General features: G+C 36.5%; 1 protein-coding gene across 1 annotated transcript in view; it reads left to right on the top strand.

The window, feature by feature from the left end:
* Positions 1-14481: 14481 nt before the first annotated feature.
* Positions 14482-24795, top strand: part of MYH15 (myosin heavy chain 15) — an 85163-nt gene continuing 74849 nt past the window's right edge. The window contains exons 1-7 of the mRNA XM_087721433.1: positions 14482-14628; positions 15129-15232; positions 17122-17265; positions 18162-18318; positions 22783-22810; positions 23593-23686; positions 24238-24258. Coding sequence (XP_087577559.1) covers positions 14538-14628; positions 15129-15232; positions 17122-17265; positions 18162-18318; positions 22783-22810; positions 23593-23686; positions 24238-24258 — 639 coding nt within the window. The 5' untranslated portion in view covers positions 14482-14537. The remainder of the gene's footprint in view (positions 14629-15128; positions 15233-17121; positions 17266-18161; positions 18319-22782; positions 22811-23592; positions 23687-24237; positions 24259-24795) is intronic.

The raw sequence follows: 24795 nt of genomic DNA, 5'->3' as shown, positions 1-24795 counted from the left end.
TTATAGGCCGCCCTTTTCCCTGAGGGGACTCAGGGCGGCTTACAATAGTAAGGGAAGGGGAGTGAAAGACAAAATACAGAAAAGAAAAAAAAATGTGAGATAACAAAAAGTACTAAAACACAACATTCACTCAGCATTCGGGAGGGGCAAGAAAATTTATCCCCAGGCCTGACGGGCTAGCCAGATCTTGAGGGCTGTGCGGAAGGCCTGGACTGTGGTCAGGGTACGGATCTCCACGGGGAGATTGTTCCATAGCGTCGGAGCAGCAACAGAGAAGGCTCTCCTCCGGGTGGTCGCCAGTCGGCACTGACTGGCGGATGGAATACGGAGGAGGCCCGCTCTATGCGATCTGATGGGACGCAGGGAGGTTATTGGCAGGAGGCGGTCTCTCAGATAGTCAGATCCACTACCATGGAGCGCTTTATGGGTGGTAAGTAAGACCTTGAATTGCACCCGGAGATCTACAGGCAGCCAGCGCAGCTCGCGGAGGATAGGTGTTATGTGGGCGAACCGAGGTGCGCCCACTATCACTCGCGCGGCCGCGTTCTGTACTAGCTGAAGTCTCCGGGTGCTCTTCAAGGGCAGCCCCATGTAGAGCACATTGCAGTATTCCAGCTTAGAGATCACAAGGGCTCGAGTGACTGTCGTGAGAGCCTCCCGATTCAGGTAGGGCCGCAACTGGCGCACCAGGCGAACCTGGGCAAATGCCCCCCTGGTCACAGCCGATAGATGGTGATCAAAACTCAGCTGTGGATCCAGGAGGACTCCCAAGTTGCGGACCCTATCTGAGGGGTAATCATTCTGAAACTGGCAGCTTTCATTAATTATATTGATTTATATAATACTTCCCATATCAAAGGAGAATAATCAGTTTGAGAAGTGCCTTAAGATTTTGAGTGGCCCTAATTCAGCAAAGATTTGAAGCCTTTGCTAAAACATAAAATGAAAATGGTATAGAAATCACTAGTTGTATTTTGTAATTTTGGCACTATAATTGCTGTTTATTTCTACATAAATCTAAGTCACATTAGACATTATTTTAGAAATATTGCACACTTCATTGTTTATGTACTTTAAAATTTTATATGCCTCATCTTATGAAGCATAACCCTGGTAGTTTGTAAATCGTAATAAAACAATGAAAAAGATAAAACCAACAGCACATCCCTCAGGCCTGATAAACAATGGTATGAGATCAGCTTCACCCTACCCTAAGACTACTGGGAAACCCCAGGATAGAGGCCTGTAGGAAGTGTTTCCCAAAGGGCAAGGGCTGCTATGGAGAAGGTGTGCTACCTAAGTCACCCTGGAGGGCAACATTTAAGAAAAAGGATCTGGAGAGTATATCCACTTTATTGGGCCTATAACCTTAAGAAAAGAGGATGCCTCAAATAAACTGATCTTGTGATATTCGTGGCTTTAAAGATGATAACCATCACTTTGCAACATATCTGCAAAAGAACTGGAAGCCTGTGTAACTCATATAATAGCACTGCAAGTATGATATACTCTAAACTGTGCACCACTGCATTATGAACCATTTGTAGTTTTCATATGGTCTTTAAAGGCAATTCTTCCAAAGCACATGGCAGGCATTTAACCTTTCCAGTCTAAAAACACCTATAATTGCGACATGAGATGGATCCGTGCAAAGCTCTCTTATCCATAACTGCCACCTGCTCCTTTAGTAGGAACCATGAGTTGAAGAAAATCCCCAAACTGTACACCATCTCTACCCAAAGGAGTTCAACTCCAGCAGAACTCAAGGACAATATCTCATCAGGCCAGGGATCAAAAACTCAGACAAACTCCTTTTTGCTAGGGTTGAGTTGAAGCTATTTTCTTCCCAACTAGTCTACAGGTAATGAATCAAAACCAGGACAAAGTTGCTTGGTTGATCAGGGATAGAAATGTATAACTGAGTATTATCAGTGTGATATCAATCCGTATCAGAAGATGACTTCTCCCAGTGGCCTCATGTAGATGTTAAAGAGGGGAAGTAACATTTTAAAACCCTGAGACAGCCCACATTGCAAAAGACCAGGATTTGGCCTTTTCTTCCTTCTCTGCACCAACAACATGGACCTCCCACAGAGAAGGAGAAGCCACTACAGAGCATTCTCCTCTGCCAATCCCAGAACTGATCCAGAAAAATATCATAATCAATGGTATCAAATGCCATTGAGAGATTCAGGGCAGCTAAGATGGATACAGCATCTTCTGCAGGTTACCAACAAGCATAACAACACTGTCTCAGTGGTGCAGCATGACCTAAACCCTGATTGAACAAAGTCTACACTGAGTTTGATATTTGGGTCATATAATTTATTATTTTTTACCATTGTGTTAATGGTACCTATGCTTCTCTAAACATGGTTATACTTTATCTGTTTCAGCCAGGATTGGATCAAGAATGATAGGACATAAAGTTAGTATTACCACAAATTCCATATCCTTATTTTGCACTGGTTCTAAATCTCCAGCAAACTGCTTTACAATAGTATATGCAGGAGGCCTTTTTATAGCAAACACAATTACCGACAGTATCTAATGTACTGTTATTCATTGTATTTATAGCTATTCCTGCTTTAATTCTATCCTTCTATGAGAAATGCAATATTATCATCAGATTTTCATTTGATAATATACATCCGGAAAAAAAGCAAAAAAGCAAAAAGAAAAGAGAACAGGTCACCCTGCCAAGGCCACAAAGAAAGATAATTAAATGTTAACACCCCCCCCCCCAAATTGTTTCTGAGTTTGGCCTTTGTCTGTGTTTATGATATTGAATCCGTATTTTTGGCCTTGCATATGATTAACCGTGGCAACTGCATTCCTTTGATCCTTTTAGATCATTCTGTAATTTTTAATTCCAGTAACTGAGAGTTCATCCAGATGGTAGATGCTAACAGAATTTAACGTGTAATTAGTCCCTCTTTTCCTCCTAAATGTTTTTGCCCAATTAAAAAGAGAAAATTAAAGACTTGGGAAAACAGGAGAGAGGGAAAGAGAGAGATATGATACACTAAACATATCATCTTACCTTCTACCCTATTAAATTCCACAATTAGTAATGGTGAAACACTGTAAGACCAAAGTCCAGAAGCATCCCGAGACTTTGGTAACACCTATTAGTAGTTACATAATTGTTGGTGGTTATTTTCTCAAGTATTTATGAGAGGAATACAGTCAGATACGGAACATGTTATCTCACTTTAAGATATGGGACTTTCCTATCAACAACTTGATCCTTGGATAAATAAATTTATTTATTTTCAAATGTATTGTATTTATGCACTGCATAATAATATTCAGTATTCACATATTAGTGACATATCAACTACAGTTACAAATCAGTGTCATTTTAATTATGCACACAAATTACCCTACCATCTCCAACTCTCAGCATGTAAAAGACATTACTGGTTAAATGACAAGATTATGAGTTGGAAATAAATGCAACCTGTCTTGCTGAAAATAGCTGCAACTTAAACTCTTTGGACAAGCTTTCAAAGAATCATTCATTCTTCAGAGTTAGAATTAAACAAACAGTTAAAATATCCTTTGATTCAAGCTCATATTGTTGTAAATACATGGATGTGGACAAGTGGCTTTCTTAATAGTGGTAGTAGTTTCTCACTGTCTACTTCCAGGGGGCTTTTTAATGGTTAATTCCGAAGTTCTATGCTTCCCTGGAAGCATTTATACAAATATTAACCAGGTGTAACTCTGCTAGCTGTTTAAAATTAGCCAATGGTGGGTTATGTTTCCACCTGCTATGCTCTGTTTTGGAGATTTAGCTCTGTTTATTTCTGGCCTCTTCCCAGTTTATTTGAACCACAGCAAAAAAAAATATTTTCTTAAGAGTTATTATAATGCTGCAGATCTAGTGATTAATCAAATTTCCTGCGGATGGATTTATGAAGGCAACAGCTGTCAAGAGCCAATGCAAAGGACAGAAACTAGGCTTCATTACAGAAGCAATGGACAGGAGCCAGCCACACATCACATGTGAAATGGATAGAACTTAGTTCATAACTAAGCATAGAAAAAAAATGAATTTTGGATAGTCATACACATGAGGCAAATAATTTGAATTATCATGGTGATCGCTCTATTCTTTTTATTTGTTAAGAGCCAAGGTGGCGCAGTGGTTAAATGCAGCACTGCAGGCTACTGCTAGATCAGCAGTTCAGCGGTTCAAATCTCACCGGCTCAGGGTTGACTCAGCCTTCCATCCTTCCGAGGTGGGTAAAATGAGGACCCAGATTGTTGCGGGCAATTTGCTGACTCTCTGTAAACCGCTTAGAGAGGGCTGAAAGCCCTATGAAGCGGTATATAAGTCTACTGCTATTTACTAAGATCTTATTAGAGCTTGGTATTTTCATTTCTAACTGTAAGTTTTCTAATTCTAGCCTCAGTTTGGATGAAGCTTGATCAAACACTTGCAGGGCTCAAGTACTTTTCTTTCACTCGTTCTGAAAGAGCTAAGCTCTTTAGGTGACTGTCTATATATGATAAGATTTACTGCATGCAGACAAAGATATAAAATAATCTGCCCTGGATTGAAATAAAGGATCTTTAATCTTTGTTTTTAGCTTTTGCTCTTGATAACTGTTGTCTTCATACATCAGAAAAAGGATACTTTTGAGGCAAAATGGCACAGAAACAAGAAATGTCTATAGCTCCAAATTGTTGGTTTTAGTTGGTTCATTAAAAACTTTACTGTCTGGCTCTGGAAAGTCCACAGTACAATGTATTGTATGTCTACAGAAATGTGTGCCTTTTGTTTGTGTATTGAGAGTTTTTTGTACAGGCTAACGGGAAGTTTCAAACACCAACAATAAAAAAGATGCCGCTATGTTATGTGGGATGCTGAGTCAAACCTAAAAGAAAGAAAAGCTTTCAATCAGGATGTTGTTGCTTGTTAACACTTTTCAAAACCCACAGCAGAATATTGCCTTTTTATACTGTTTGGTGGTCTGAAATGCAGTATGTGACTGTCAACACATTCTGGATAGTTTTGACAACCTAACCAAGATGGATTTCAACTTCAAAGTTATTTTCTGCTAGTAAAATAAAATGAATATTTAGCTTTCTTGTTCTGCTTTACTTTGCTTCATGTTAATTTACACTATAGATGGAAAAGCTGTGATTCTTTCACTGTTGGAGAACCACAATTCCCAGCCTTTTTAATTGAAGTCATGTCTAGTTAACATCTAGGTAACTTATCATATACATTTATAAGATAGCCCTGTGGTAGAATTATATCCGTTTTGTAACTTTATACGTTTTTATTTGCAAAGAATTTAAAAAGTCCACTATATTTCCAGTGGGAAAATAAGTTCTGATCGATCTTATTGATGTATGAATACTACGTTTCATACTAGAAAGACCGTGCTTTGTTTTTCTTATAACAATATTATAATTGCCTACAGCAATTGTGTGCAGCTGTTGATTGATAACTACAGATTAAAAAATCATTTAAATTATAAATAATAGAATCTAAAAGCTTGAGAAGGACTCTGAAGCAACTCCATAATTTGTGCCTGAAGTATAATTTCTGCTCTGACAATATACAAAAAGTAATAACTTAATATGAAAAGTAATCATTAAATCTCTTTAATCCATTTTATATGTACAAGTTTAGCAAATGTAGTTTTTGGACCACAGCCTTTGCACACTACTCAAAAATCTATTTTTGAGGGCACCATGGTATGCATCCCATTTGAACATGATAAGCACCCTCTATTAATCTCAATTATTCTTTGCTGTCCCTAATATTTTCTTAGTAAGAAACCCAATATAATGTGTCATCACTTGTGAAAACTCAAACTCTTCTACAGGGTTCAGTTTTTCAACTATTTACTTCTGTAAACACTTAACAAGCAGACTACTCATTTTTATTTGCCTGGCTAAAAATAGTTAACACTTCTTGTCTAGATAGGAACAGAATAACTAATTTAAGCTGCTTCCTTTGGAAGTTGTCACACGAGCAAGCTATTTGCAGTCACATCAGTGCTCCTAAACGCTAGACATTTTAACTTATTTTCATTCAAATAGGAATGGGCATTCAGTATGTGCATGAATGTAAAAGCATTTAAGGATCCTGTGAAATTCATTTCCATTAAATAGGATTCTAGCTGACGAATCATTTTACTTGAAAGGATATTGAAGAAGACACATTCCAAAATAGCTATTGACTCCACTTTGTTTCCAGACACAAAATTCAGTTCGTTCCTTACAACCTATTTAGTTCTTAACAGCCAATATGTCTGGGACACTGTTCTCACTTGAACCACCCCTTCACATTTGCCCAAGAGAGCCCTTAACAAGTTCTACTTCCTACAAAAAGGCAGCACTGGCTACTGAAGTCATTCCCATGACGGCATCTTATATTTGAAAATATCTTTTCTGAAAAATAATATTGATGATAAACATTTTATCTTTTCAGTTTATTTGTTTGTAAAATATATAGGCTGCCCATCTTACCTCAAGTAACTCTGGGTGGCTTACAATTATAGGCATAAAAATATTTTTCCTCAGCTACTTAATGTTTTAATGAAGTTGTTTGTTGCAGTGATCAGATGTTGAAGGCTTTTTGAATTACATTCAATAGATGGAGATTCCAACAGAAAAAAGTACAAGTTACCTGATAAAATATCTTCTTTTAATAGCCTTATAAAAGGAGAATCCCTTTTGGCGTTTAACATCTGCACATGTAGAAGAGTGTATACAACTTGTGATTTACCTCTTTTTAGGTATGCATATTTTTCTCCTGTGCATAAAACCTTAGTATTACGCCGAAAAAAACCATGACTTGACATGATGAAATGTTCTTCCAGATGATTGGTAGAAGTTGATGTTATCAACTGATTGGCAGGAGGTTTAATTGACTTTCCTAAACCATGCAATCCAAGGTGTGAATTTGGGAGTTTCCAAAAGATGCAGCCTGTGTGAATAAAATGCTGTCATTTTTCATCGTGATGTTAACAAGTATACTGGAGCCCAGGGGATTAAATGAAATAAAATCTCCAAATGAGTTAAGCAAGTTCAATTGCCTTCCTAACCTTAGTTTAGCTCCATGCTTTTCTCTCAATAATTAAGACAGAGCAGGTTAATATTATTTACTGAAGTTAAAACTAATCTGGCCAGCTAGTACAAATATTTCTGTGATGCTAATTTGAATTTTGATAGTGACTAACAAATTATTAGTAGTTTTAGTTTGCAATTTGTTTGGTGTGGGATCCTAGTAAATGTTACCCAGAGTGGGTAGTAAAACTGTTCAGTGCCCAAATATTCTCCCAGACTACTAAATATACTGTAGATGGCAAGAAGTGTATATCCATTTCATCCCTCCTTCCTCTCCCTCCTATAACGTATCACAGGACTATAAACCATCATGTACAAAATTTAGTATTTTGATGAGCCCTTTGCAGGATTATCTTGCAGTCCAAGTTTGTGTTTATGGGTAGGTTTATTTTATTTTTTTATTTTTTGCTTTTAATTTGATCAGCAATACATCTTTATATTTACTCTGTAAATTTTACATTGCTTAATAAAGAGTTAGAATCCAAACTAATTAATAAACCCCTCTCCTTAAAATGCCACATACTTTGAAATGTGCCTTCTTTCCCCACCCTCCCCAACTTCTTCTAGGACCAGCAGCCAAATTTAGAAACAAGGGAAACTATTGATGCCTTTTACGTCGCTATCATCAATGACCTTGGTGAAAGATGTATAAAAGCCAGGAACAGCAGAATCTCCTTAGTTGGTCCTTTTCTTGCCAGGGTAGGTATTAACCTCTCTTCTTTCTGAAGATATATGAGTATATTTTGAGCCTGGTACTCTATAAAGTTTGATTGGTACGATATGTTTTTCTGCTAAGATATAAAAGTTTAGTTTTGCTACCCACATAAACAGAGAATGTTGTTTTAGTAGCGCTGACCTACTGCCAATAATGTATAGATTGGATGCATTAAATGCTTAATGTTTTGAAAGGAGATTGGGATCTGTGTTGTATTAAAAATGGACTGATACATTTTTAGTCATATTTTCTATTTTTTCCAAATATCATTGGGAGTCATTCTGTGATACAGTTTAAACAGATTGTGTATTGAGATTAAGTCAGAGCTGAGCTGGAATCCTTTAGGAATAAATAGTTTAAACCAATTCTTATTGCAGGCAAGAAAATATTGATCATAGCAGTGATATACAGCTGTTTGTTGGGATTTTTCTTTGGTTTGTATTCTTCCTGTTTCTTTTCATAATACTCTTCTTTTTAACACTCCAATATTTTCATGTTATTTTCCTTTATTTTATTTTAAACAGTCAATACTAATTTGCGCCACCAGTTAGAATTTCATTTCTTCCTACTTTTAATATTACTTAATATTTCTGTCCAATGTTTGTTTATCCCAGGAATTACATCATATTGCCATGGTTTGTACAGCACATTATGAGAGCTTTCTGAAATTAGTCTAATACTTGAAGACTATGGAATATCTCAACAGGATGAGGAACCCTGTGTAGAAAGGATTGTTCCTATTATTTCCAATTTTAATAGCTGAAAATTCATAAAGATTACTCAGATGTTCTGTTTTGGGATAAAAATCTTGATACAGTAGTCCAGTGTTTCTCAACCTTGGCAACTTGAAGATGCTGGCTGGGGAATTCTGGGAGTTGAAGTCCGGATATCTTTAAGTTGCCAAGGTTGAGAAACACTGCAGTAGTCCTTATTAATGAACATATAAAAGAAACCCTGGAGAGATTTTTTTGTCACTGATAATATGAAATTACAAGCAGAGGTCAGTTGCATTCAATGTAGTTTTCAGTGAATGAGACATTTGTTGTACACAAAAGGAACTTCTTACCTTCCACTTTTTTTAACCAAGGCTTTTTAAAAAAATAAATAAATCTTATACATTTGTACAAAATGAGAGAATTATTCATTTGCATAATACCAAGAAGGTATTATGTCAGATGTATAAAAATCAAGAGCACAAATAAGAACTAACGCTGATTATTCTTTTGAATGTCTAGTTTTAAGAGGAATCAGGGATAGCTATTATCATCCTTCTGTTTAATTTATTTACAAAACATTAACATTAGCAACATCCAAAAAGTAATATAAAGGGCAAAAAGCATTTCTTAAATTTCTCACTCCTTATTCTTTCAAACCTAGTACATGTGGAGAATTGTATTTTAAAAGGCTTCAAAAGTTTTGCAAAAGTATCAGACCTATCAATTATTTAAAAACCACAAAGCATGGATATACAGGATAGAGTATACAGTATATGTACAGGATATATGTATAACTGTATATCTGACCTTATGGAAAAATCTGGAACAAATGCCTTTAATAAAGTAAGTTAGTAAGTTAAAGCATGCAAGTGAGACACAGTATTAATCTATAAAGTGTCATGGCTACTTTGGTTTCAGCTAAATTCATGTTATGAGCAAAGAGGATACTAGAACTTGTAAACATGGTTTTTGAGAAATCAATAATTATTCTGCGCAAGCCAAAAGTTTAATATAATAAATTTACTCATATTTGTTATATTTATAGGTGACCCTATACCAGGTTTGAGACAAGTTTAAGAGTCAGATTTAGGCAAGGCATAAGAGCCATATTGCACTTTTATATGTTTCAAGGCAGGAATTATATTGTAAAACCTTACATTTATGTTATTTATTTCCTATAGGAATACTATATAAAATACATAATTATAGAATAGGTGATGGTGGGTTGTAATAAAATGGACTCTGTTCCATTTTAGGTGGGAATGCAGTAAAGCCTCAAAATTTTGAGGAAAATCTTTGACAAAATAATAGCAATAACTAAACAATGAAGATGTTCATATCAAATTTAAACATATTATATACAGTATATTTGATGGATCTTACAAAGCAAAAATCATATTATTTCCTGCTTCTAGCAGCAAAGTTAATTTTCATGGCTATTGAAATATCTGCAACTATTTTTGCTTGAAAGATGATTTATTAAGATTTAATAAGATATCCATTTGTCTGAAGTGGTGTAGGGTTTCCTGCCTAGGCAGTGGGCTGGACAAGAATACCTTCAAGGTCCCTTCCAATTCTGCTATTCTATAGTCTGATCTATTGCTCAGCTTCAGAAGAGGAAATAATTGTACAGAAATTGGCAGAATTTTATCTTTTATAATAGCAAAATTAATACTCATCAAAATATGGAAAATTTAAATGAGATGATATAAGAATTTAGAAACTTTTATTTTGCATAACGAAACAATGTAATAATACCATTTTGAATGTTAGAAATTTTATTTAGTAAGTCTTCAAGTGACTCATAGTGGCTTTAGATCAGGTTCTTTTAATAAATAACAGCTTTCATTATTACTTTTATTTTTGAAATGTGCATAGCCCTAGTATTTATGTTTACTATAAAATAAACAAAAACTGAACAGTCTCCTGGCCTGCTTGTTTTGAAGATGAATGAATGAATGAATGAATAATGTGATCCTGTTGATACCAACATTCATTTATAATGGAGAAAAACCATATATTTAAAAGATTGCAGTATCACTTTTATTCAAATTCATAGTTAGAATCCAATTAGAGTTTCTAAATCCCAAGTTATCTTTAAATTCAAACTTTGAGGAAAAAATAAGCAATATGCCCTGTGACTAGTTCATTTTGTATCATAGGTCTTCTCATATTTGAGCATTCTCAGAACCTGTAACAGTTTATGGTCCTATTTAATCTGTTTCTCCTTTATGAGAAAATTCTAGCAAAATGTTACAAGATTTCTGTGTTCACTGCAAGAAGAAAGAAATGCTATACCTTGGTTTTTGTAATCCACTCAGAGAACAGTAATAATTATAAAATATAATGGTACATGAGCAATTATATACTAAATGTCACAATATATCCAAGGAATTTTTCCATTCACTCCATAAGAAATCTGAACAACAAAAGGTATTTGATTTTCTAAATTTCAGGTATGCAGTATTGTATTTGCTTCATCAATTTATATAACTGCTCACTTAATACAAAAGTGAGGGTTCTTTCATAATTACAGTGCAAAATAAATTAATTAAAATAAATTAATAAAAAAGACATACAATATATAAACATACCAAGAACAGGGAAAAAATTCATCCAATGGTCATTCTGTTGCATATTGACAATATCACCTCTGATAGAAAAGGCAGAAATAAAGGGTGAAATAGTAATGATCTAGAAAGCAAAACTCAAAAAACCCTTTAAATCATCCATGTATATTTTCTTTTATTTATTAAATTTATATAGCCAAATGTGACTCTAGGCAATATATTCCTATACTAGTAAGGTGTTTTGTTTTATATCAGAAGTTGTATTTGCTATCTGAAAATGTCATTTTACCCAGGACCAAGTGCCACTGAATTCACTGGGATCTAACCACAAATAAATCAGTTGAGATTGGATTTACAATTATTTAACATTTATTTGTTAATATTAATTGTTCTGAAAGGGATTTTTGTTCATTTATATATCAATATTTTCACTCCCAATTCTTTAGCATATTTCATAATGATTCCTTGTTTCAATAAGGGGAGTACTGATATCATTTTAAACAAAATGAAACCACCATGATGAGTGGCTCTAGTTTTCAGCCTAAGAAAATTCAAATTTGACTTTTAATGGCTATATTCTTTGTTGAATTTTTTTGACTTACTTTAAAAATGGTACTCCTTGAAACCCAAAAATCTTCCTCTGGTAATATATATATTCCTCTGGTAATTTATATATGAACAATATTCTGCCTGTTTCAGTTGTTTGTGACTAGTTGTTAGCTATGTTGCTGTCAATCTGCACAAATACTTCTGAACTAAATGGTCTGATTCAATAAGGCAACATTATGTGCCAAAATCAGCCCTCCTTAACTTCTATAACCTCCAGCTGGCAGAATTAGTAAGCAATTATAACAGTTGTAGTACCAACATATTTGGAGGCACTAGGATGTGTTGGGAGTAGAGCAGGAGTTGGAAGCTGAATTCTCCAGAGGGGAGGGAGGATATATCTCTTCAAGGTCAGCCAGATTATCACGTTATGGCACAATAGTGGGATATAAACAGCTTTAAAAAATTTATCAGCAAATAGTTATGTATTATGTACAAAATGGTGTCCATATCAGAAAGAATGTTTCCAGAAAAGATTGAGTCTGATCATTATTTTTCTAAAAATTTAATGTTGGGTGATATAGATTGAAAATGTTCCAAATGAATCATTTGAGCTTGAAAAAAGGAGACTTGAAATAATTTCAATAATCTGAATGTGTATAGAATCAATTATGTGCACAATCAAATCAGTACTACTAAACTATTGTGAGCAGTCCTATAGAAACCAGAGCAATAGAGACATTTAAAAAATAAATGAATGCATGTATTTGGAACTGGAGAACAATGTTACCTGTGGGCTTTAGAACTTGCATTTAATAATTTAATTACTCATTATTAAATTTATATTATTTTAGAAGTTTCCTTTTGCTGCAGAAAATGATCAGTGTGCTTCCAAATTTATTAATTAACTTGCTTAATGTATGGCCCACTTTTCCACTAAGAACACAATATAGTATTTGTGATAATACTCCAGTATTTTTCCATAATAATGATTCTGCAAAGTAAATTGGCTAAAAGATCAAGATTAGCCCAAGGCAACTGGTCAGATTCCTCAACTGGTTGTTGAGAAAGTGGCGGCCTCGCAACTCCAGCGGTCCTTGGATGAAGCCGATTATCTAGACTCCTTTCAGTCTGGATTCAGACCTGGCTACAGCACGGAAACCGCTTTGGTCGCACTGACCGATGATCTCTGGAGAGCCAGGGATGGAGGTCATTCCTCCATCCTAGTGCTTCTTGACCTCTCAGCAGCCTTTGATACCATCGACCATGGTATCCTTCTGCGACGGTTGCGAGAGGTGGGGGTGGGAGGCACCGTTTTTCGGTGGTTCTCCTACCTCTCGGACAGGTCACAGTCGGTGTTAGTGGGGGAGGAGGGGTTGACCCCTAGGCCCCTGAAATATGGGGTTCCTCAGGGTTCGGTCCTGTCCCCCCTGCTGTTTAATATCTACATGAAGCCACTGGGTGAGATCATTCGATGGCACGGGATAAAACACCATCAATATGCGGACGATACACAGCTGTATCTGTCCGCCCCGTGCCAACTCAGTGAAGCGGTTGACATGATGTGCCAGTGCCTGGAGGCTGTTAGGGTCTGGATGGGGGTCCACAAGCTTGTACTCAATTCAGACAAGACCGAGTGACTGTTGTGTTTCCCTCCCAAAAATTTGGTCAATATTCCATCACTCAGGCTGGGGGGTGAAAACCTACGCCCCTCAGACAGGGCTCGCAACTTGGGGGTCCTCCTGGATCCACAGCTGACCTTAGAACACCATTTGTCGGCTGTGACCAGGGGGGCATTTGCCCAGATTCGCCTGGTGCACCAGTTGCATCCCTACCTGGACCGGGAGGCGCTCGCAACAGTCACTCACGCCCTCGTGACCTCAAGACTGGACTACTGCAATGCACTCTACATGGGGCAGCCCTTGAAGAGTATTCGGAGACTTCAACTCGTCCAGAACGCAGCTGCGCGAGTGATTGTGGGTGCACCTCGGTACACCCACGTTACACCTATCCTCCGCGAGCTGCACTGGTTACGGATCAGTCTCCGGATATGCTTCAAGGTGCTAGTTGTAACTTATACAGCCCTTCATGGTATTGGATCTGGGTACTTGAGAGACCACCTGCTGCCAATTACCTCCAACAGACCCATTAGATCACACAGGGTTGGCCTCCTCCGGGTTCCATCTACTAGCCAATGCCATCTGGCTACTACCCGGGGGGAGGGCCTTCTCTGTGGCAGCTCCGGCCCTCTGGAACGAACTCCCCATAGGGATTCGGACCCTCACCTCTCTCCAGGCCTTCCGAAAAGCCGTCAAAACCTGGCTTTGCCGGCAGGCCTGGGGTTGATGAGTTCCCTCCCCTCTCGACTTGTATGGTTGCGTGACTCTTGCCTATTTTAATTATTTGTACTTCGTTTTATGTTCCCCTTTTTCCCCTTTTGAATTGTTCGCCGCCCTGAGTCCTTCCCAGAGAAGGGCGGCATACAAATAATAAAATTCAATTCAATTCAATTCCTTTTCTGAAAAGGAATTTGAATCTGGATATATCCAGCCTTAGTTCAATATTTTAATTTAAAATTGTTATTTCAAACAAGAAGCGTATTCCTTTTCTATGCTTTAGTGTCCTGCTACTTTAACAGGAATGATTTTTCTGATGCAAATATATTTCTTAAGCTCAAATATACAGATTTTCCCTTTATTTGTTCAGGGTCTATGTTTGGCTATGTTGGAAAATAGAAAATAGAATAGAATAACAGAAGGGACTCTGTTATTCTATTAAAAAGTTGAAAAGGTGTTACTACTTCTGTTTGGACTACTTTGAGTTTGTTATTTTATTTTTGTAGGCTAGCTTGCTTCATTTTTCTTTTGTGACCGTACTTCCTTCACTTTGCTTGCCAAGATGATGGACATGTCGGAGTTCGGGGAAGCTGCACCTTTCCTCCGAAAAAGTGAGAAGGAAATCATGGTGTTGCAGACAGTGGCCTTTGATGGTAAGATATAATGCGATTCTTCTGCCCATCATTTCTCCTAGACTGGTAAAGCACATACCTGATCGGACACAATATAATTGAAAGTTCTGATATAAAAGGTACATTGTAGGTCTGAACTTGGATTTTAGCCATTTTGCTGTCCAGATAAAAAGTTATTCTGGTTGAATCACAGAACCACACAAGTTATATCAGGCAATGTTTATAATAACAGGTGAGGACCAATTATTTGTTGGTTTGTTTTATATTTAAATAAACTATCCTCTTTGAAGAAACATTTGGATGGAAATTCTGGGAACTGAAGCCCACCCATCTTTAAATTGCCTTATTTGAATAGATTTTGTAGGCATTACTTGATCTATGATATGTGTTGAGCATTGAAAAAAGCAAGCAGCCTAAATACTGCTAAGAGAACATTGTATAATATACAGCTGTTGCTGTTATTTGACAATTTTAACTATTTAGCATGCTTGAATAATGACAAAAATGTCTTCCTTTTCAAGGAAAGAAGAAATGTTGGATCCCTGATGAAAAGAAAGCATATATTGAAGCAGAGATCAAAGAGAGTGGTGCTGGCAAAGTTACGGTAGAGACAACAGATGGGAAGGTAAGGAACATTCTCTGCTTGATAGGTCACAAGTGCAAGACCTACAAGACAGAGAAACAACAAGCCGCCATAAAGAGTTGGTCCAGAGACGCTTTAACAATAAGGTCAATTAGTCCAAGGCAAAAAAGAAATGGCACGTATAGCTGGAGATTGCCTTTATATTTCTATGCCTTTCTGCCTGTCCGTCCATCCATCCGTCCATCCATGCATCCATGCATCCATGCATCCATGCATCCATGCATCCATGCATCCATGCATCCATGCATCCATGCATCCATGCATCCACCATGCCTGGTGCCCTGACACGAGTGACCTCAAGCTGGCCATGCCCACCCTGGCCTGATGCAGCCCTTAATGAAATTGAGTTTGACACCCCTGAGATGGCTGTAGAAGAGTAATTATATAAAGATGGGCCATATCTTAATTGATTTATGTGCTTCAGTTTAAAGATGGATGGGTGGTCAAGTATAGGGGATTCCTGTTGTTGTGGAAGCAACCTTACATTTTTATGCTGCTATCTTTGGAGGGAATCAGGGTGGGCACATATGATTTATTTATGTAGAGACTCTGGGTCATACTTATCTTTCTAATCTTGGTTAAGCTACAGTACTTGTGACAGCTCTGAATATTCTCAGAGGCAATGAGCAATAAAATCTTAACTCTTTTATGTCACATGCATTAATACAAAGCAGCTGAGTATAAGTAGAGTATAATAAAAAGATCTGACTTTACAAAATGATAGAGGTAGATTTTGTAATTCTCTATACATTCTCTAAAAAGCATTGTAAACAATCGTAAAGATTTTCAGTAGTTAATAGCCACTTTAATGATTGTTCAGTTGTTTACCGGTTTTTAAATAAACATGCTTCTTTGCTCAATTTCATAGGTTTTTAAATTTTTCATGCATGAAATATGCTTTCCAGTGGTTGGAATTTAACTTTGAATATAACTTACAGTCTTCATGTCAGATGGCTTTTAATTTATTCTTAGATGGCCAGCATCATTATTAATATCTGAACACCTCAAATCTACTATTATCATTATTTGAATTTCTACACCATAGTTTATAAAACAAAATTACACACCTACCATTTACAATCAGCAATAATGTCTCATAATTTTTAAAATAAGAGACATTTTAATTTTCTATTTGATAATCATCCTAAGAGATATTGGTACAAGACTGTGCTGATCTGTTTAAATTTTAAGTTCCATTTGTTAATAATGTATACTTTGGAATAATCTTTAATAATGTCATTTTGTAGTGAGGCTACAATATCCACAAAGATAGAAAAATACAAAATTACTCACAACAGATGAATGGATTGCGAAGATAGTAGCACTTGCTGAAATGGTTAAATTGACCTGTTTATTAGGGGAGGAATATAACTACTTTTGTAAAAATACCAGAAACCTTTTATTGACTGTTCCTGAAAATGGTCAAAAATGAATTGGTGATTTTGGGAAAAGGATTGTTTAGGGAAAAAAGTTATGTGTTATGTGATTTGGGAGGGTGGGAATAGTAATAATTAAGTTTGTAACTGCTGCAAAGACCAGAATTCACTTGTTTAGATACTTTTCTTTCTCTTTTTTCATCCTATTGTTGATTTTTTTTCACTTTTTGTCCTATCATCCAGCCAGCCAGCTATCTGAAAATCTGTTCGGTATAATGGTTAAGGCACGAGGCAAAGACAACTGAGTGATCTTGTGTCAATCTCTTTTATCTCCGCCTTAAGAAAGAGGCAATGACAAACTACTTCTAAGAAAGCTTGTCTAGGCAATCTCCAAGAATCATACACAACTAAATGGAGGACAGAGATATACATAAATACCTTTCAAATTAATAATAATGGGAAATATAATGCATCCAATTTCTTTTTTTTTTGCAGACTCTTACTGTAAAAGAAGATGATGTTCAGCAGATGAACCCTCCAAAGTTTGACATGATGGAAGATATGGCTATGTTAACCCATTTAAATGAAGCTTCTGTGCTATATAATTTGTATAGACGCTACTCTAACTGGATGATTTATGTATGATTTCTTTACTTTGTCATCTTAAAATATGCTATTTGAATAACATATTTTTGTAGAAGAATGCCTTAATATTTTTTCCTAAAGAATTGTTCAGGAATTTTTTTATGAAATAATTTTTGTGATACATTCCTCTATTTCCTTAGCAATATTGTGAACTTTCTCTTTATCAGCCTATTTAAAGAACAACAATTTGGGGAAGGCTGTTTCTAAAATGGAAGAAAGCAAATACGTTAGGATCAGTAAAGTCAATGGATACTGTGTTTTGGGTCAAAGATATTAGAAAAGATTCTTCAATAAATAAATTACTTTTCATCACATCTTTTTATTCTGAAAAAATTCTAAAGAAAGAGAGGTGTGTGAATATGGCAATTGAATTACGACATTGTCTTAAAGCAAAGTTGTACAACCCACAATCAACAGTCCTGCAAAGTTCTTGCGGGCCCCATAACTCTCTCATCAGCTGGCTGTTGAAATTAAGCATATTAATAACTATAAAATTGTCTGAAGATTATTTAAAGTATGTTTAAAATGATGTTTCTTTATTTGGTTGCATAGATTTTTTTATATGTTGCATTTAACCCACCTTTATTATTTTTATAAATAAGTCAAAGTAATGAATATACCTAGTACTCCTTCCTGCTCCTTTTTCTCCCAAAGGTGAACTGGGCTAAGAGAGGTGGACTTCCCAAAGTCACCCAGATGCTTTAATGGCAAATGCAAAACAAGCTCACAGTCTCCTGGTTTCTAGCCTTTATTGGATCTAACTTAAAAATGTTGGAAGATTTATGTGTCTATTTTATTACATATCCTATTTTATATCCTTATTCCTTCTGTCACGAAGAGACAATATTCTTCTTATTAAAATTTTTGGTATCCATTCTTTTCATTTCTAGACTTACTCAGGCCTCTTCTGTGTGACAATAAATCCTTACAAATGGCTTCCTGTCTACAAAACAGAAGTAGTTTCTGCTTACAAAGGAAAGAGACGCTCAGAGGCTCCTCCCCACATCTTCTCCGTTGCAGATAATGCATATAATGATATGTTACGTAGTAAGTAAATCTATTTGATCACAACTCTTTAAAAAAGTTATGTGTATGCATAAATGTAGTCCCAAGTGTTCCCAGATTAGTTTGCTAACATTTAATGACAAATCACCAATATACAGCAGTACAGTTTTTAATTAATATAATGTAGGTGTACTGAACCTCTGCTGGACTTAATTCCTCAATTTTATTTTATTTTTTAAAAGTTGCACATAATGGAGTCAAAATTTCAACGGTGGCCTTTCTAGTGATGTCATCTTAATTCTGACCTACAGATATATATATATATATATATATATATATATATATATATATATATATATATATATATATATATATATATATATATGTGTGTGTGTGTGTGTGTGTGTGTGTGTGTGTGTGTGTGTGTGTGTGTGTGTGTGTGTGTGTGTGTGTGTGTGTGTGTGTGTGTGTGTGTGTGTGTCTGTCTGTCTATCTATATAAATAAATAAATAAAGAAAAGGCATATTCTATACTGGAAAGCATAGTCTGCTTTCTAAAATATTTTTAGGGCATAGAAGATATCTTATTTGGAATTACTTTTATTTATTTATTTGATTATCTATGGATTTTATATGCTTCTCCAATTAGACACATTTATGAGCAGTTATGAACATTTATATTCCATGATCCATTAATTAGAGTAAAACAAAGCTAAAAACATGGAGAAATTAACAGAAAAGCAAAACAATCCAATATAACAATAAATCCTCCTAGATCAGTATGATATCAATTCTTAGCACTATACCGTCAGGATCATTCAAGTATCCATTGATTCTCAAAACATTTTGGAACAGTGTGGTCTGAAAAGAATGGATTACATATTTCAAGGACTAAAAAGTGAGGATGATACAATGCCAACCCCTGGAGTTCTTGGTGTTAGCATCTCCTAGGTGTTAGGAGTAAACTCTTCAATAGATGTCATAAGGCAAGCATATCGATGTAAGGTCTTGCAGAGCCATAAAGAGAGTCAAAGAAAAATTATTGTATACAATTATATTTTTGATTACAATTATTTGGAAACCTGCTCGAAGCCATGCAACTTCTAAAGTACTGATGTCAGATGGTCAAACAAAATAGATGTCATTATAATTTGAGCCTGTCATTTTGGATCTTCAAAATCTTCAAAGGAGCCTGATGGCCAGCTGCAATAATCTAATTGTGATGAAGCCTCAGGCCATGGTGATAGATGGTGGCATTTCACCCAGTGAATTCATAGATATATTAAATTGGAGAGTGGGTTGATCCCTTAGGCATGCCACGATGTAAGGTAGTAGATAAAAAGTGAAGACTCTAGAAGTGTAGGAATTATGATTCTTAGCTTCACTCACATTTGGCACGTTAAATATATGTTGCCTTTAGTTGAGTTAACTTTAAATATCAAAATGATGTATGATTATCACCAGCTCAGATCTACCTCCTGCACTGCTGCAATGATAGATTGTGATTATCATAATCCAAGCTGGACCATATTGCACATTTTGTCACATCAGATTTCTTCCATCAGAGGGCAGTAGTGATGCATGCTTGACATCCGGGAGAGAATATTTGCACTGCTTTCAACATTTATGGATATTACCATACAAGGTTTACAGACTAATTTAAAGAGCAGTGTAGTACAAATGGATACTTTCTTTACTGACACTAGAAGGCATAATATACTAAATAATATGTTATACATTATAAAAATGTATGTTGAATAATATACACAAAAGCCAAACAATATCTGTAATTCTTCAGGCTCTAATAACATGTTTTACCAAAGTGTATAATTATCTCATATTTAAATATGGATTGTCTCTACTTTAAAAGTAGAGGACTATTTTTCTAAGGCAAAACTAATGGCTATTTTTCTAAGGCAACACTAAGGACTAGTTTGATTTAATCTCTTAAACTCAGTTATTTATTTAATAATATTTGTAGATCATCCCAATCCTTTCTTTTGAGTAATTTTTGTTGTTATTAAAAAAAAGCATAGTGAGAAGTCCTCAGGGACTCTAAATCAGTGGTTTTCAATCTGTGGTCCAAGACAAAACAGTTTGCCACCAGAAGCTGTGAATGCCCCAATACTGGAAGTCTTTAAGAAAATGTTAGATAGCCATTTGTCTGAAATGGTATAGGGTTTCCTGCCTAGGCAGGGGTTGGACTAGAAGACCTCCAAGGTATCTTCCAACTCTGCTATTGTATTGTACCATTGAGTTTCACAAAGGTTTGAAGAAATATTATGATTTAAATATTGGGGGTCCAAGACCACAAAAGATATTTAAAGGGGATCCCTGGTGAAGAAAAGGTTGAGAACCATTGCTCTAGATCAGCAATGGCTAATATTTTTTGGCTCGCATGCCATAAGGGGGGGAGCGCAGGGGGTCGTGCATGGGCATGCCACATCCATAATGCAACGTGCGACCCCCCCAGTGCACATGCGCGCATGAGAGGCACTCCCCCTATTTTTGTATGCTTTTTTCATGCATCCCCCCCCCTGGATGCCCTCTGGAGGTTTCAGGGACCTTCAGGAGGCTTCCATGAAGCTTCTGGAGGGCTTAAACTGGCCCTACGAGCAAATCAGAAGTGACTTCCGGTTTGCTCGTGGGTTGGTTTTAAGTCCTCCGGAGGCTTCAGGGAAGCCTCTTGAAGGTCCCAGAAGCCTCCGGAGGGCTTAAACCGACCTACGAAAAAACCAGAAGTCTGTTCCCGAACTTCCTTGCCCATACAGCCGGTTTTTTGCACTATGGAAGCTTCAGGGAAGCTCCTGAAGCCTCTGGAGGGCCTCCGGGGAGGGGGCGGGGGAGGCTCTTTTCGCTCTCTGCGGGCTCCTATAATACCTCTGGAGCCTGGAGAGGGCGAAAAATGGCTTTTAAAAATGCTGAACTCAGCTGACTAGCATGCGCATGCGTGCTGGCCAGCTGACAGGGCAACCCCTCGCATGCCCTGACAAATGGCTCCACGTGCCACCTGTGGCACGCGTGCCATAGATTCACCATCCCAGCTCTAGATGATTAACAACTAAGCGTAAAATACAGTTGAAGTACTCTTAAAAATGTTAGTTCTAAAAATTCCTATGACTAATGCATCCAGGCAAGAGCCAAAAGCATGTTGGAATAATATTTTTACTGATTTACTTATTTCTGAAATGAAATAACAGGTTGAATGAACCTCAGAGCTACACTTCTATACCATTGTTCTATGAAGTTAGAGGTATCTTTTAATGGTAATCTTAACAAGCCCTCTTTAGATTTTTGGACTTTGTGGGCAGATTCAATTCTAGTAAGGCTCTGTGCAATATATTTCACTGTTGAGCATTTGAGGCTTTGAAGGTAAAAGCAGTACTTTGAGCAGATCCACTGGGAACCTAGTAGTAAACAATACAATGACCTTAAAACTGGTGTGAGTCTGTACTGCTCTCCTCTCAGCAGCATGGTCTGCATACACTATCAACTGCAGTTTCTGAGTCATCTTCAAAGACACTTCAATGTACAGTGCATTACAATAATCCAACCAAGTAGTGATCAGGGATTGATCACCACTTGGTTGGATTAATGCAATGTACATGGAAGTGCCTTTGAAGAAGACTAGGGCATCCTAAATCAGATAATATTATAACTAGCGTGCAAGTCAGAGTTGGGCAAAGAACCCATAGCCACAGTTTCACTCCAACTGCTAGAACAAGAACTGAGTATCTAGGAGCACTCTCAAGTCGTGAAACACTTGCTTTGGAGAGAGAATTGCTCCTTTCAAACGACTATGTCTGTTATTGGATTTTCTAGTTATTTACTAATGAATAGCAACTCTTGGCATGATTTAAGTCATAAGAAGTGATTCTGGGCACCATAAACAATGAACAGTTCAATTGTACAATTATTCAGAATTTCAACTGAATATCTAGCTCAATCAGAGGTGGCAATATGTCACCAGGTGTCATCAGCATATTGTCATTTCACTCATTCCAAAGTGGTGGATGACATTTCCTAACAGTTTCATGTAAATGTTCAATAACATAACAGCCTTAAGCACTATGGGGCCCCACATTACTCATATTCTGAACTATCAGCAGAATCAGATACAAATGGAACAGAACAGGCTCTCTAATTTCCAAATTCTGTAGAATACCATAGTCAATTATACTGAATGCTGCTGACAACTACCATTCACTAGAAGAGGGTTATCAAACTGATATTGTCACGGTGGCGTCACATGACGTATCAGGACTCCCAGGCGTGGGCGTGGCCAGCGCGTGGCGCATCTGGCCCATGGGCTGGGAATTTGATATCCCTGTACTAGAACAACCAAAGCCATTTTTATTGATGACCAGGATGATACATTTTCCTGTAGGATTCTCTGTAGTAAATTCTTTGACAAAAATGCCCTAAAATATGTATTTTAAAAATAAGCATTCCCTAAGAATAATATAGGAGGAGGAAATGCTATTGTTTTTTTTTCTCTTCCTCATAGATCGAGAGAACCAATCAATGCTGATTACGTAAGTGACTCTTCTCAGATGCTTTATATTCATAAATTACTTTTGGTGATAGTTTCTGGAATTCTTAGCAGAATGTACAAATCTAACGGAACTTCATTTTGTTCTTGATTGCTAAACCTTTCCATTTGGGCATACAGTTAATTTTGCCCTTATTTTCTAAAACAAACCTTGGTTTGTATGAAAGCTTTTGATTGAGATTACCTTAAATCATAAATCTGGCACATTTCAAACAGATTGTTCTAGTATTCCTTCCTAACAAGCATGGACTGTAGATTTTAATGGCTCTTGTTTGAGAAGTACTTTTAGAACATATTAAAAACTATGTTGAGTTATGATCAGGTTTCTTTTATTCCAGTTCCTTAATTGCCTCAGGGCCCAGTTAAAAGCATCACATCAACAGCCTTTACCTGATACTGCTCATTAAAAACTTTTATTCAGTGGCACATTGGCTATGAGCTAGCATCATTACCATTATCCATGGAAAGTGTTATCCTCCATATTTGATACACTTTCCTTTTTTCTTTTATGTCTGGACTGCAGCTATAGGGATAACCATCAGATGGCAGCAGTGTTCCCAGTGTGTTTCTTTTCTGCCACATAGAGGTCATCTGGATTGTTGTAACCAAGTTCTGGTAGTCCCATTTTTCTGTAAACATTCATTGAAAGACCACTTTTTTTAAAGGGAAAGGTGGCTGAGTCTCATTACAAAAAGATTAATTTTTAAGTTGTATTTTCTTGTAAATTAAAATGTTGAGATGCTATCATCTTTCTTTTGTTTACAGTGGAGAATCTGGTGCTGGCAAAACTGTGAACACAAAACGTGTCATTCAGTATTTTGCTACCGTTGCAGCAATTGGTGAACCTGGGAAGAAAAATGTAAATACAAATAACATTTACTTTGTATAAACAATGACTAGACAATCACAAATAGCATGATAATTACCTATGATGCTTTAAAGAGATTCCAAGTGTAAAAAGACCATGAATCTTTTCTCCAGTAAGTTTAACTTATCTAAAAGTTTGCACCATTGTTACAATAGTTATGACTGAGCTTCAGGTGTATCTTATAGGTGTATTAAATATATTCTCTCTCTTTCTCTCTCTCTCCCTCCTTCTCTTATCCTTTTTCAAGAGGCAACTAGACTTTCTTCTTTTTCTTTGAAGATGTTTCGCTTCTCATCCAAGAACTTTCTTCACCTCTGACTGGATGGCAAGGAATGGAAGGACTGAAAAATACAAATCCTTCCATTCCCTACTATCCAGTCAGATGAAAAACAAGAATCTTAGAATTAAAATAATGATGTGTCACATATCAAAGTGAATTGTAAAAGAAATACCTAGTAAAATCACAACTGGAATGGATTGATTGATGAATATATGTTCTTGGTCTTCTCTTCAATTTTGTTTTTATGCTTTGTTTTAAACAGCAGCCAGCCACCAAGACCGGGGTAAGTTATCTATATTTGATTTTGTGCTATCAAACTGTTGTTAACTCTTAGTGACCATATAGTGACTGTGCAGGTAGTCATCTATATTACCAAAAGTTAATCCAAGCATTTTCTGAAGTTTTTAAGTCATGCATGCTTCAAACTGTATTAGTTTCCATGCATCCATTTATTGAATTATAACTGCAGTAACTGAAGTGGAACACATGATTCACAACCTTTCCATATTTGCTATATAATTCCTGTCCTTAGGAATATGTTACCTCCTGAGGTGAGATTGGCTCCCAGCCTCCTGACTTTTCGTAAGAGCCTTAAAACCTGATTCTGTCAGGTGGCTTGAGGTACTAATGGGGGAACTTTACACTGGAGGTGGCTGACTAATTAAAAGCTAATCCCATACCCTCCCCCAAGTATCTGGCTGCCCCTTCTTCATATTGTGTTAATGGTTTTATTTTGTTTCACTTATTTTATATTGGAAATTTTTAATATTTTAAAATGTTTAACATAATCTAATGTTATGTTGCAAGCCACCAAGAGTCA

The sequence above is a fragment of the Thamnophis sirtalis genome, unplaced genomic scaffold (genome assembly GCF_051295495.1).
Source record: "Thamnophis sirtalis isolate CommonGarterSnake01/CBP01778 unplaced genomic scaffold, rThaSir2_p1.2 scaffold_8, whole genome shotgun sequence".
Taxonomy (NCBI): Eukaryota; Metazoa; Chordata; class Lepidosauria; order Squamata; family Natricidae; genus Thamnophis; species Thamnophis sirtalis.
The sequence above is the reverse complement of the archived record's forward strand: the minus strand, read 5'-3'. Positions and strand labels throughout refer to the sequence as shown.